General features: G+C 31.8%; 3 protein-coding genes across 3 annotated transcripts; all 3 read right to left on the reverse strand.

Annotated features, from left to right (window-relative positions):
- Positions 1-1155: 1155 nt before the first annotated feature.
- Positions 1156-3780, reverse strand: LOC108215760 (large ribosomal subunit protein uL5). The gene is made up of 5 exons (XM_017388327.2): positions 3640-3780; positions 3435-3542; positions 3291-3333; positions 2658-2853; positions 1156-1560 (listed from the first exon to the last, which is right to left on the reverse strand). Exons 1-5 carry the CDS (start codon positions 3640-3642, stop codon positions 1362-1364), a joined length of 549 nt encoding a protein of 182 aa, XP_017243816.1. The 5' UTR covers positions 3643-3780; the 3' UTR covers positions 1156-1361.
- Positions 3781-6572: 2792 nt separating this feature from the next.
- Positions 6573-8325, reverse strand: LOC108217959 (uncharacterized). The gene is made up of 2 exons (XM_017390872.2): positions 7560-8325; positions 6573-6956 (listed from the first exon to the last, which is right to left on the reverse strand). Exons 1-2 carry the CDS (start codon positions 7952-7954, stop codon positions 6683-6685), a joined length of 669 nt encoding a protein of 222 aa, XP_017246361.1. The 5' UTR covers positions 7955-8325; the 3' UTR covers positions 6573-6682.
- A 4149-nt stretch (positions 8326-12474) lies between these two features.
- On the reverse strand, positions 12475-14269 carry LOC108215712 (peroxidase P7-like). Its single transcript, XM_017388263.2, has 3 exons — positions 13934-14269; positions 13654-13845; positions 12475-13321 (listed from the first exon to the last, which is right to left on the reverse strand). The coding sequence occupies exons 1-3, from the start codon at positions 14153-14155 to the stop codon at positions 12764-12766; spliced, it is 972 nt and encodes a 323-aa protein (XP_017243752.1). The 5' UTR covers positions 14156-14269; the 3' UTR covers positions 12475-12763.
- Positions 14270-14515: the final 246 nt, after the last annotated feature.

Consider the following 14515-nt stretch of genomic DNA (forward strand, 5'->3'; position numbering starts at 1 on the left):
GTGAATCTTTGGGCCGGGGGTAATGTCATGACACCAGGACCGGTCAAGGAATTGATTAAATATGCGAGGAGACAGAACAAGGACAGGAAGGACATTTCATCTAAGAAAGTCAACAACTCAGGTCAAGGGGTAAAACAGTAAAGTGTAGCTGCAATCACACAAAAGGGGTGCGAGGGTTGTTGGGAAGGGGATCTGAATATTGTGTCATCTTGTTATTTTACTTGTTTTCTCTGGAGAGATCTGGGCCTCTCGAAAGCTCAGCGTATCATTTCTTTTGTAATCAGACGCTTGAAGTTGGTCTTACGTTAATTGCATAGTCAGTTCATTACAGAATACTTCGATTCGATGGGAAGAAAGCAGAGAGAGATGCAGTACCCGCCCTGAATCTGTACATGTGGAAATTAACATTTGAGCCTAAATCGTACATGTTTAAATTACCATTTGGCCGTGATCATGAACTTGACTTTATCCGGTAGTACTGTAATTCTATGTTTTTTTTAACTTATAATTTCTATGTATCATTTTAGTGTCCAAAAGATTCTTCTTAAATTATACTTTATTTTGATTAATTTTTCTTTATAAAATACTCCCTCTGTTTTCAAATATTTGATGTTTGACTTTTGTGCACACACTTTTAAGTGCATTGACTGCATAGCTAAAATTAATATTTTTAATTTTTTTTTGTGAATTAAAGTATAAGATTAATATTTTTATTTAAAAAAACAAAATTTTTTTTAAAAAAAATTCTAAGTATGTAGTCAAAACTCTTAGAATTATGTGCCAAAAAGTCTCAAATATTTAAAAACAGAGGGAGTATATATAAACACGTATTTCTAAATAATAACTTAACGTAACAACAAAAAATCACTATTTCTAATGAGACTACAAATTTTAACACCAATTTCATTACAAATGGACACATAAACCCAAGTGAATAGTTGTTAACACAAGCACACACAAAAAAAGAACCATAATTTATCATCCCATAGGCCATAACTTTTTATCTACGATCCTTTATTATTTTTAAAATATAAAAAAATCAATTTGCTAAACCATCTTTAAAAGTACCTTCCATGTATTTGGCATCTGATGTTGGTTAACACATTTTTCTTGTACAAAGTGTGCATAGATCAGGCTAGTCAAAAAAATATGATATGCAAGTAAACCAATGAAGCTTAAATTAATACAAGACACTATAATTTTGGTCCAATCTCAAAATTTCATGAATAGAGGTGATACATCCTCCACAGAGAGTACAAGATAGCTACAAATTAAGACATGAAGCTTAAATGTTAACAATTCATGGTTTAGAAGGCAAAACTCAAAGGTTGACAGATATTCAAGCTTAATCTACTACCCAATTAATTTCCAATATTCTGGGACTTGTTGAGGATCACACCCTCGTATTTCACCTGAAACCATTTCATTGCATCCTCCTTCGTAACTCTGTGCTGGATCCCGACACGAGATTTGCATCTACGGCGACGTCCAACACGGTAACCCGGACGCTCAAGCACAACATAGAAATCCATACCATAGATACCAGTAGATGGGTCATACCTGAATAGAAGAGGATATAATTTATTTTTTTAAAGGGAGGTAAAACCATCTTCATGAAACTGACATGTTATGCTGGCTTGTCTTAAAAGGTCAGAAATTAAACAATTGATTAAAAAAACTGCAAAATCCATCATTGGCAGAAAAGAAGTGGCTATACAAGTCAAACGTAGAAATCATGGCCTTGTTGAATGCCGTTCATGTAATCTACAGTTATCAAAAATATAAATGTACAAACATGGATTATTGACGAGTTATGCCTTGTGAAATTATATTTATACATTAAGATGTGTCAGGCTGACATGATTAGAAAACAGAGTCTGGCATAAAATTATCACAAAAACTCACACGTGTATTCGATTTATATTGAAGAGGCATAGCTACTTTAAAGGGTAAAGTTGTCTCATATGCTTAAAAAAAACATACATACACTTCACATAATAAATCACTAGAATAAAAAACCATTCTAAACCTTATCTCCTATTCCATACATAAGGAAAATACCACTTACTCTCTTAATATATGTAAAGAAATTAAGAAAATAAACATGAGAGCACCATGGCCTATGGCCTTTCCATCTCACATTCTTATGCTCAGCTTATTGGTCAATTATATGTACGAATCCTATGTTTATTAGTAAAACTTAATTTAATAATAAAATACTAAAGCATAAAGTAAAATCTTACAAGCTAATTTCTAATAAACGAAAATTTAGGTAAATATACATCTCAAAAATATCAAGAAAATAATACTACACCACTCATATAAACAGTTTAACATAGATAGTTATAAGCTGCACAAACTGAGAACTGTTATCAACACCAATGACTCTTAACAATTTATAAGAAATATCCAAATAGCATTAATGATCTCGTCAACTCATGCATAAAAATGTTCATTCCATTGCGAAATAAACCTAAATACTCCATAATAGATGTATTACAATAGCTCAAATGAACCTCACGCAAATCCAGTTAAAGAAGCACATATAAACAGTTTCACATAGATAGTTATAAATGCTTGAACTTAATAATGACGAATGCAGAATATACATATACTAAAAAGCAGCAAAACTGTAATACAATAATAAGACAGCATACTTGATTCCAAGATCGATGTGTTCCTGGATACCAAAGCCAAAACAACCAGTATCACTGAAATTCTTTCTCAACAATTCATACTCCTTGACTTTCAACCCACTCTCAAGAAGCTGCATTGCCTTGTCACCCCTCACAGTTACGTAGCATGCAATCTTTTCATTACGTCTGATACCAAAAGACCTCACAGTATACCTTGCTATAAAACAAACAAGGTCAAACTCATTAGCTGCTGTTACGCAAAACATCCAAATATGACAAAACAACTAAGTTAAGATCAATCAACAGACTTCATACCTTCCAACCTCAAACAAATCATAACCGCTCAACTAATTCAAAAACTGGTTTGTCCAATTCTTTTAAGCCGAATGCTCACATAACAACTTGTCTAACAACAAAACCAAACTCATATCCAGACTACTAAAACAATTAATCAATTCAGATACGAGGTCAAATCCTCCCGGAAATGCAAATAATTAACAAAAATCGAAATTAACAAACCTCCGATGCAAAATCACTCATAAACCGTTTTGTATATCAATTCAATTGCTTATGCAACAACACAAACATAAATCACATACACAACAAGTTTATAGAATTCGAAGAATAAAAACCACAAATCTGGAGGAAAAGTACCTTTGGAGAAAACAGGTGTTTGTCCACTGAGTTGTTCCAACACCTATAAATCAAAACAACGCAAACAAATATTAAATGACGAATTAACAACAGACGATTATACACACATAAATAAATAAATATTTAAATTCCAAATAAACGAACCTTGGAGGCTCTGGTGAGTCGATCTCCACTCTCGCCAACGGAGATATTGAGAACGAGCTTCTGCACCTTGATCTCTCTCATCGGATTCGCTAATTTTCTATCGGAGGCCTGTATTATATGCATTTAACGAATTAAACAAAATCGAGATATAATTGTGACATAATGTGTAATTAGAGATGAATGGTGAGTATGTGAAGAGACTTACCATTGCGGTGGTGAATCGGTAGCGGTGGAGAAGATGGAGAAACAAGGCGATGGAGGAGATATGAGAACTTTTTTTATAGTCGGCGAGTAGGGAGTTTACTAGGGTTTATTGATGGGTCTGGCGTTATTGGGCCTTTTTGGGCTGCTGTTTAAGGACATTTTTTGAATTTGGGCCATCGTATAATGTAGACTGGTTATATTTGCAACTCTTTTCTCTGTTTTGCCTACATCTATACTATCTATACTATACTATTAAAGCCGAAACATTAAAAGTTTGGTCGGTCGGTCGGTACTTGGGCCAAAATACGGGCCTATCTATATAACCAATTATTCTGGGCTTAAGTACGGGCCTATCTATATAACCAATTAATAATAATCCTTTTAAAACTGAAACATTAAAAATTTGGTAGGTCAGTACTTGGGTCAAAATACGGGCCTATCTATATAACCAATTATTCTGGGTCTATCTATATAACCAATTATTCTTTTTAATTTGGGCCATAGTACGGGCCTATCTATATAACCAGATAATCCTTTTAATTGAAATATATTACTTTTTTATATTTTTGACTAAAAAACTCAATCTTCTAAAATAACATTGAGAAACATGGTAATTACTTTTTTAACTAAAATATATTATCTTTTTATAAATTTTCCAACTAAAAAATTAATCTTTTACAATTAATACGGACATGGGCGACATATTTATACGTAAAGATGTGTGCCAAAAGTCTAAAAGTCAAATAATAAAAATAGAGGGAGTATTATTATATTGGTCGGGCGGTCGGTACTTGGGCCGAAGTACGGGCCTATCTATATATATAACCAATTATTCTTTTTAACTAAAATAAATTATCTTTTGTATATTTTTTAGATAAAAAAAACTCAATCTTCTAAAATAATATCGAGCAACATAGTAATTGTCTTTTTAATCAAAACGCTTTATCTTTTTTAGATTTTCTAACTAAAAAAACCGAGTTTTTACAATTAACACGGGCGCCATATATATAAAAATATAATATCATTAAATATAATTATTAATAAATAACATGTGATATTATTCAACCAAAATACATTAATAACATTATTTTTAAATACTCTAATGATCTCATATTAAAAGAAATATTACAAATCTGTCATATACTATATATTATTACACTATTAAAGCCAAAAATAAAAGTTCACTTGGTTGGTCAGTTAGTTGAGTTTGGTGAATCGTTTGGTATTCGACCCACGGAGCTCTTGAATTTATAACATGTTATAGTATATTTTTTATTATCAATTAAACCAAAACATTAAATTTAGGTTAGTATGATGGGGAGACATTTGGTTTCATGCGTATGTTTTATACCATATTATTAATTATTAATAACAAAATATCAAAGGTTGATTGGTTAGTTTATATCTGAGTTTATAGGCCACCTTAAATTATAACATGTAAAAGAAAATATTTTAACATTCTCATTAAAATATATATGTTCGACCTAATTTTTAATTAGCCATTTGACAGACTTAACTATGAAGAATTTATCCAACTGTTAAGTAAAAAATTTATTAAACCATGTTATTCTATCATAATTTTATTTTTACAATAAAATTAGGTAACTTTAAAATATATATAGGGAATTGTTAAATAAGCTCCAAAGTTTACTATTTAAGCTCCAATTCAATTTTTTTATTTATCCAAATGTCATTATCACCACTAATATGGATGAAATATGTGGAGAAGGCATAGGTAAATATGGTATAAATTTTGGATTTGGAGCTTAAATAGTAAACTGTGGAGTTTATTTATCAATTCCCTATATATAATAAAATAACAAATATGTTAACCGCCCGTGCATTGCACGGGTTATAAGCTAGTTTGTTATTATACAGACAAAAGGGTTCTTTTCAAAAATATATAAATTGTTAAAATGCGATATTACCCCTTCCTTTGCACTAAAGATCCTCATTTGAAAATTTTGTGATTAATTTTTAAAATATTTTTTTATCAATTTATTGATTATATTTTGATTTGACTATATATCTCCAAGTTTTTGATAAATTCCAAAAAAAATTCTAAATAGACCCGTCAACTGAAAAAAATTCATTTTATCTATGGTTTTGTAAGCGTATTTTTAGGAATGTAAAATAGAAAACTTCAACAGTTCCGCGTAATATTTGCGGTACTTCGTAATTACTTATGACCAGCGTTACAGAATCGAGGATCGGGTCTAATTGGTTTAACTACCGATTCAGAGATCAATTGGAGTGAAAATCGGATTTACTTTTAATAAAAAATATTATTTAATATTTAGTTATTATTATATTAGTTGAGTATTTAGTAATTAATATATTTACTATATTGACAAACTCTATAATTATTCATATTTAAAGTAATATATTATTTTAATTTTAATAGTTTTATCATATAAACTTCGATTAACAAATACTCCCTCCGTCCCTCCCATTTCTTATCGTTTGGGTTGGGCACGGAGCTTAAGAAATATGTATAAAAGAGTGGAAAAGAGAAGAAAAAGTGGGTGAAGTTGTGGGACCCATTGATTTTCAATGTATAAAAAAAAGATAGTGGATTAAAAGTAGTGTGAAAAGGAAAGAAAAGTGAAGAAGTGGTGGGACCCATTGACTATTTTGGGTAAGTTTTGAAATATAAAGAATTGAATGGGACACCCCAAAAAGGAAAGTGTAAAGAAACGAGGGGACGGAGGGAGTATATATAAGGATTAATCTGATTTCAAGAATCAAATCGGTGGCCGATCTTGTAAGTAATTAATGGAAAATTAATAGGTTAAATCAGATATTTTCAGAACACTGCTTACGGCTCGAGAGATCTGCTGTCAGTTTGGTCTAATCACATGCCTACTCTTTACTCATTTATGTTGAATCTTCACCTGTTGATGACATAATGAAAAAGAGGGGCAGGCCATAACCGATAGAGATTTGCAATCAATTCAGTGTGTTGTATTAAATCGATATGAACAATAAGAATAGAAACAGAGTAAGCTCATAACTAACTCTGCAGCAGCCATAACAAATGTAAATCATCCAAACAAGTCGATGCGAAAGAGCCAAGGCACTATAAAGGCAAGAACCAAACAGGCGAGCACAACGTTACGGCAGTGGCGGTGACAACGCTCCCGGTCCTGAATAACTGGACTCCCTCTTGTCGCAGTGGCTGTAGTGCTCCTGAACCTCCCCATCTCGTCCCACTCCACCACTAATATTACATTTGTATTGTTAGCATTGTTAGCATTTGCATATGTCTCCTCCACTCCACTTACGTTCAGGGCATTCTTTCCGCATATCTCACACAATCTGCATCCGGGTAACAGCATAAGCACGATAACACGACATAGTTAACGAATCAATGCTGAGGCTCCAGACAAGTTTCTTATAGTTCATAAAGACAATTAATTAAAGGGTCGTTCTAGTCTTTGTTCAGGGCATACGCTGATAACTATTTTTACTTGGATCAATGATTTATATATATTGATAGAAATTTTTGTGCTAACTAAAAAGTGATTGTGGCAAAAAAAAAAAAAGTGATTGTTAGTGTGTCCAAGTGGACACACGCAAAAAAAATCCGTTAATTAAGAGCAATTTTTTAAGATATTTTGATCCTAGCCTCGACATACTCTTGGTAGTTATCTAATGTACTTCTTAATATTTATTCAGAAAATGAAAAATTTTAAAAATAATAACTCCAGTTATGTGGTCAATTTGCTTAGAAATGTGTGTCAAAAGGTCAAACGTCGGGAGTATATGATTTGAAAGAACCGGTGTACAGCTAAGTACACATTCTGAGACCAAGAACATAAGTCTATGACAGCAAGAATGCACTCTGGTACAGGTTTCTGAACTGATATGAATAATCTTTTTTTAATAAATCACAAAATAAGGATGAGATAATATGATTACCTATTGCCTTTGAGTTTAAACCAAGTCTGAGCACAAGAGAGATGAGAAGAGCCAAGTTCATTTTTACACTCACAGCCAAGCTGTATCAATATTTCTGAATTACTGTTCTCCCAATTAGCCAAATGGCAAATTCGGCACATCTTCAATTCATCTCCTTTCGAACTCTCACCGCTACTACTTTTGCTGCTACCACTGCTCATCTTCTCACCTTCCTCTCTGCTGCGCCCTTCTAAACTTTGTGAACTCCGACACTCATCATTCTTGTACAAGTCTTTCCTGGTTGTTGAATTAGCAATCTCTGTTCCAGCTTCAGCTTTAACATCAATAATCACCGAGGAATCGGGCACGGATGATCTCGAATTCTCATTGCCTTGTTTCACCAGCTCCGTATCCATATTAAGCAAAAAAAAAAAAAAAACCTCAGTATGCAGAGAGAAATAACATCTCACGCATGCATCATTTACGAGTATTTATATTTCTGCAATCGTCGTCTAAGAAGTTTGCAATGATTTCAGAAGAAATTCCATGAAGACTTGAGAGCACACGCTTTGGTTCCTTGAAAAGGTGGCATTAGACTAAAGATTAACAAATAAACAAGCAATGAATAAATTTAATCAGAGACTTGTGAAACTGATAGGCAGACAGTTATGTAATTATATAAAAATTATTTTGTGTAAAACAACTTGTTGATTAGCTCAGGACCTGAGAATGTGAGAATGCTTTGATTGGAAGAAAGGCAGGGAGAGATCAAGTATATGTTTTCCTGGGACTAAAACAACTCGCAAGACGTGTTCTTTGTTGTTAAATGGGCCCTCCATGAGCTCTTTTGTAGAAGAATTCATTTAATTTTGCAAATAAGATTTTATTTAACTTGTTAAGAAGGACTTTTCTCTTCTACGTATAAAAAACTAGAAGTTAATTAATCAATTCCTCGTTGCATTGAAAGGGTAACCAAAGCCTGAGCTTTAGACATGTTTGCAATTAAAAAAAAATTATTATCAGCATCCGGTTTATCAACACTAACTTAAAACCTTTGCAAAATACGGATATCAAATTAATTTTTTTACTGATATTATATCAGAAATTAACGTTTATCTACATAATAGTAATATTAAATTCTAATATATTATTAATTAGAATCGAACCTTAAATATATATATTAAATGAATTTTCTAAACTCTTATACTAAATATCTAACCATTCATATCAATATGTGTTGAAATTTAACAAGTATAATTAAAAGAGTGATTAAAATAAAAAAATTATATTTGTGCTCGGTGATTATAATGGAGTAGTATAAATAAGCCTACTTGTACGGCAAATGGAAGTCAGTTGTTGAATGCTGTTTTGCCACTAAATTACAGTAGTGGTATAATAAATTTTTGGTTACACATTGAAGTGGCCATTTTTTATTTGTTCCGTTAAGAATGCCAGGAGGATCCAGGTTATTTTGTCTAGTTTAAAGGACATAAACTAAAAAGGATTATAAATATAAAAAGAAAATGCATGGTCCGCATGGACGTGCTAAAAATATAAGAAAAGATAAATACATGAATAATGGTTAGTTTTCTTTTTCATCAAAGTTTATTTTATTTCGAGGTGTGATCGATCAAGTTAAAAAGAAAAGCGAATCTTGTTCATGTCTGAGACGGCACGTCTAGAATCTCGCTTACATTCCACTGGGATTCATTGAAGAACAAAAGCCGGCCATTTTTGTAATTGCAACCCCATTTTGTCTTTACATTTTTGGTCTCATTCTGTTTCCATTTTGAAGTTTGAATAGTAAGAAAAGACGTATATTCAGTTTTATTGATTAAATTTTATTAAATTATACCGGATCGTTTGGATGAGTTTAAAATAAGTGTTTTAAGTGAAGTAGAAGTTAGTTACAAGTTAAAACTTATAAATGATTAAATTGTCTGGGAAAGAATTAGAAGCTGTGAAACAAAAACCAACAATCCTAAATTTTTATAAGTGCTTCTCGACTTATTACACAAACGATACGAATAAATACTTCATATTATAAACTCAAAATCCGGACTTTTAAGTGGTAAACAAACACCACTTATATATAAAAGGAACTGTTTATTTTTTATACCAGGCTTAGCTCCTCAATTTTAGAGTTCATGTCACGGCACGGGCATGCCAGACTGGGCATGCCCTAGGCATGCCTTTTGTCCATTTGGCATGCTTTTTTACTAATTTTTTATATAAATAATAAAATTTATATAAATATTATATTTTATAAATATTGAAAATTTTAAATATAGTTCAATTTCATAATTAAATATTAGATAAACTACTAATATAAATTAGCACCATACTAAGTTCTGTTGTTAATATTTATTAACTTTTGTTATATTTGTCGGATTGTCTATCGTGTGCCATCAGGGCACAGGTTAAACTCTCATTAATGCTCTCTTTTCTACAACAAGTCAACAACTACTCGCAACAAGTCAACAACTACTATTCTCTCTCCTTCTTTTTATGTGAAACAATAAATTAATGTTTTTTTATGGTTGTATTTTCTTCTTTAGCCACATATTTTACTTTTTTTACATATTATATTCTGTAAAAATATTATTTATAAATTATATACAAATTAAAATTTATTAAATACTAACTATGTATTAACTTTTGATTTATCTTTCAAAATTTTATATTTATAATAAAATGTTATTTTATTTTATAAAATGCAACATATAATAATTTTTTTCATAAAATTTTACATGACAACTTTTGATTAATATCGTCCCACAAATAATAACGAGGCCCCCCCTGCATATACACCAATTTTCTAATTAAAATCACCTTCTAACTAATTTTTTTATTAAATATCAAACTGGATGATTTTAATTAGAAAATTGATGTATATGCAGGAGGCCTCATTATTATTTGTGAGACGAAATTAATTAAAAGTTGTCATATAAAATTTGATAAAAAAAATTATTTTATGTTGCATTTTATAAAATAAAATAACATTTTATTATAACTATAAATTTTTGAAAGATAAATCAAAAGTGAATATATAGTTAGTATTTAATAAAATTCTAATTTATATATAATTTATAAATAATATTTTTCTGAATATAATATGTAAAAAGAGTAAAATATGTGGCTTAAGAAGAAAACACAACCATAAAAAAACATTAATTTATTACTTCACATGAAAAGAAGGTGAGAGAGAGTAGTAGTTGTTGACTTGTTGCAGAAAAAGAGAGCATTAATGACAGCTAACCTGTGACCTGAGGGCACAGGATAGACAACCCTTATATTTGTAAGTGAACTTTAGTATGAATCTTTCGTAAAATACATGCCTACAGGCATGTCAGTGAGAACTCCCATGACATGTACCTATTCACTTTTGACGGATTACAACATAATACAAATTATACAACATAGAACTATAATATTATTTTGCTCAAAAGTAAATTTCACACATCAAAAATTGAAAAAAGAAATCAAATTACAAATTTCGATAGAACAGGATTACAAGTGCTTGAAAATGTAATACATATTGTGCGCGATCGTTCCACGCAGGGATCTAGACACAAAATCTGAGGAGAGCATCAAATAAATTTTCGGAAAATATCTATATTTTTTAAATTTTGGGGGGCACTTCAGTAATTTTGTAAAACTTAGAATGGTGAAAAAATGTAAAAATAAAATTTTAAGAGGTACAGGTGTCCCCCGTGACTCTTCCTAGATCTGCCCCTGTTCCACGTGAAGTCATTCGATAAAGAATTATTTGATTCTATTTTAAAATCGGATTAATATTTTAAATTAATTATATTTATACATAAAATATGATTCAAATATAATGCACAAATAGTTTAATACGTACAATCAAATCAAAAAATTTGATATTTAAATTTGATTCTACTGTAGAATCACTTTGAATGAATATGTTTCCATTGTGAGATCATTTGTTGTGATTAATTCAATATTTTTTTTATGGACAAATGATAAAATTTTATCTCTAATGACCAATTATATAAATAACCAATATTAATAGTTATTTAATTTTACTAATTTCGGATTTAATGATCTAATAATAATTATACTCAAGTTTTAAGTCCATTGAATTTTATAAATGGACTACCTTTCATTTACTTGTGTTTTCAAATATTCCAGTACCTGCAAGTACCTGCGTATACATTAAAAACTCTATAAATTAATAATGCCAGGACCGGAAAAATTTATTAATTTAGATAGTTATTAATTTATCGATAAATTAATATTTATTAATTTAAAGAGTTTTTGACCAATTATACAGTACATGCCAAACAAAAAGACAAATTAGTCTTCCCTCTTAGAATTACATCGGAGCGAATTTTGGAATTCAAAGTAAATTAGTAACTATTGTCTTCATATTATCAAAATCAATAATAAATTTTGAAGTGTTGTACAGTAAATGTAAACAACATAAATAAATGTGTTCAATGTACAATATTCTTAAACAAGTTAGAGATGAGCTCCAAATTGACTTGAACTTTAAAGTAAAACAGACAATTATATATATTGAATCATATTTCAATAGACTATAATTTATTTATTTTCAGTTTCTATGAATTATTACTTTGTGATTTTCTTGGGACAAAAAATTATAAAGGGATCTCCTAAAAAATTATTATCTTATTATTTTATCGAGTTTTTCAATTTTTTACATTGGCCCAAATCGAGACGGGACAAATTTATTATTTTAGACAGTTTATTAATTTAGTGAATATTAATTTAAAGAGTTTATACTGTATATACGCCCATGTTTTGGGTTGTTCATCACGACCGTGTCTCCTAACAAGCTCTCATGCAATTAATGTTATACTCTTTTTTGGGTTAGGATCACGCCTTAGTCCTCAACGAGTTATGATATTTTATCAATTCTCTTGGAATGTTAATATGTTAAGCAAAATGATTTTATTTATATCAATATATATATTCTAACAGCAACAGCCTGTTATCAACAAATTATGTCCTCAAATAACTTCTGATGAGAAACTTATTCGAACACCATAGATACTTGAATACAGTACCACAGCACACTTGCTTTGATCAACAGAAAACAACAATGACTCCTTATCTGGAGAGTATATTATACAATTAACGGCTGATAAATATATATTCAGCTACTTATAACATACAGTTGGATTTAATATTGAAAATTGCGTGCACGTTTTGTAGCAATACTTATTTCGAAAGAGCACTTAGTTGGGGACTCTGCAGTTCTTTCTAATCTCTCCATCTGTTCCGGTCAAAGGACTAATGTTCCCCATTTTGATCATAGCTGCAGCAAAATCATTGCGAAAAGCTCTATTATTGTTACTATATTTCTTCACCAAAGCATCTTGTGATCCGCCGTTGTAGAGCTCCTGATCCGAATGTAGAAGTCCACGTTTGGCCACAAGATTTTGATAGTAATTGCTTCCAAATTGATTCGGGGATTGAAGGTCGAGGGGAGCCAGATTAGTATCGCCACTCGGAGCTGTGGCAGGGCAATTAGACTGGCGAGTGGCAGCAAAGGATGAATCAATGTTAGTGTCATTGTAGATATGGGGACGGAAGGATGAGCACTGGGCTTGGCCTATGGTATGGCTACCAGAAAGTGCAGTCATTTCAGCGGCGGTGAGACCTTTGTTAGCGAAGCTGGAGATTAGAGCTGAAAGATCAGAAGCTGGACTGGGGAGATCTATATTTGCTTGCATCTGGCTGGCTGTTGTGGCGTCTCTGCGGCCCAGGGGCACTGTCCATGATGGACCTCCCAACTATATTTAAACAAGCTTGTTTTTATTATTTAATCACAAATCGTTTAATAGAAAATCATGGCAAGAGTAATAACATGATGAGCCAAATTAGTCTTTAAAAGACCCCTGATCGAAAGAAAAAAAATATTGTCACTAAATTTTAAAGATGCAATATTAGCTATGTTTTAAAAAGATTGAATATATATTGGGTTTGGTTACTGGAAAGCTAGGGTGTCATACAACGAAAAACTGACTCATATTTCTTTTATCCTACGTTTTTGTGTTATTGAAATTCGACTGTTCTGGACCAACTGACATGTATATTTATATGCACATAGAACTCTAGTACTTACCAAAACAGTTCCATCGCGTGCTACAAGAGCAAGGATGTCTGCACAAGAAACAGTGTCCTTACAAGCAGCTTCCACCCTAGTTTTAATGGTGTCAATCACATCGAATCCTCTTAACGAGTTTCGGTTAGGAAACGCATTCTTTTCTCCCGTAAGGGTGTCCGTGTCGTCCAACAGCACGGATCCATCACAACCCTAAAATTCACCACAAAAACTAGTTAAAACACACCCATGCATGCATGTGCAAGTCAAGCTCAACGTGCGCATGCAAATAAAAACTTACATTCACAAAGCAATCATGGAAATGCATGCGAAGAAGAGAGGCGCCAAGGCGACGATCTTTCCTAACTTCAGGCGTCAATGCGCTGCGCACAATCCTCTGGAGCCTGGGGCAGCTCGAGGCATAGTAGTTTGCAGAGAGCTGCGCATTCGCGGAACAAATAATCAGGAGACAGATCACAGACACTATTGCCACAGAGAACTTGCCACTTTGCCAAGTACTCATTTCTGAAACAATTTGCTTTAAGTAAATCTGGACTTTTAAGTTCTTATATTTATGAAATGAAATTCTGGAGTTTGATTTGGTTGGTGAGGATATGCTGTGGATAACTTCGTGATTTATAGACAACTGATACACGGAAAAGAGAGTATTAAATAAAGTGCAAATGCGCGAGAAAGGGAGATGATTGTGAGTGTTATTTGGAAGGTTGCTGATTTGTTAAACGCTTTAATTAGTTTAAGTTAGGGTTTAACCAGGGGATTAAGGAAAAGGCAGCTAGGTTGGATTGACTTGGCTATTACTGAACATAATGTCAACTCTGCGAATTAATCAACCAAAACTAATCACGGGTTATATAATTTTGTT

Source organism: Daucus carota, chromosome 4 (genome assembly GCF_001625215.2).
Source record: "Daucus carota subsp. sativus chromosome 4, DH1 v3.0, whole genome shotgun sequence".
NCBI lineage: Eukaryota > Viridiplantae > Streptophyta > Magnoliopsida > Apiales > Apiaceae > Daucus > Daucus carota.

Coding starts and splice junctions, on each gene's coding strand:
- LOC108217959 (XM_017390872.2), bottom strand. CDS start 7,954: ATGGATACGGAGCTGGTGAAACAAGGCAATGAGAATTCGAGATCATCC. Junction 6,957..7,559: donor TTTAAACTCAAAGGCAATAG/GTAATCATATTA, acceptor ACCCGGATGCAG/ATTGTGTGAGATATGCGGAA.
- LOC108215712 (XM_017388263.2), bottom strand. CDS start 14,155: ATGAGTACTTGGCAAAGTGGCAAGTTCTCTGTGGCAATAGTGTCTGTG. Junction 13,846..13,933: donor TCCATGATTGCTTTGTGAAT/GTAAGTTTTTAT, acceptor GGTGAATTTTAG/GGTTGTGATGGATCCGTGCT. Junction 13,322..13,653: donor CACGCGATGGAACTGTTTTG/GTAAGTACTAGA, acceptor GTTTAAATATAG/TTGGGAGGTCCATCATGGAC.
- LOC108215760 (XM_017388327.2), bottom strand. Junction 2,854..3,290: donor AACACCTGTTTTCTCCAAAG/GTACTTTTCCTC, acceptor TTTGTTTTATAG/CAAGGTATACTGTGAGGTCT. Junction 1,561..2,657: donor CACATCGATCTTGGAATCAA/GTATGCTGTCTT, acceptor TCTTCTATTCAG/GTATGACCCATCTACTGGTA.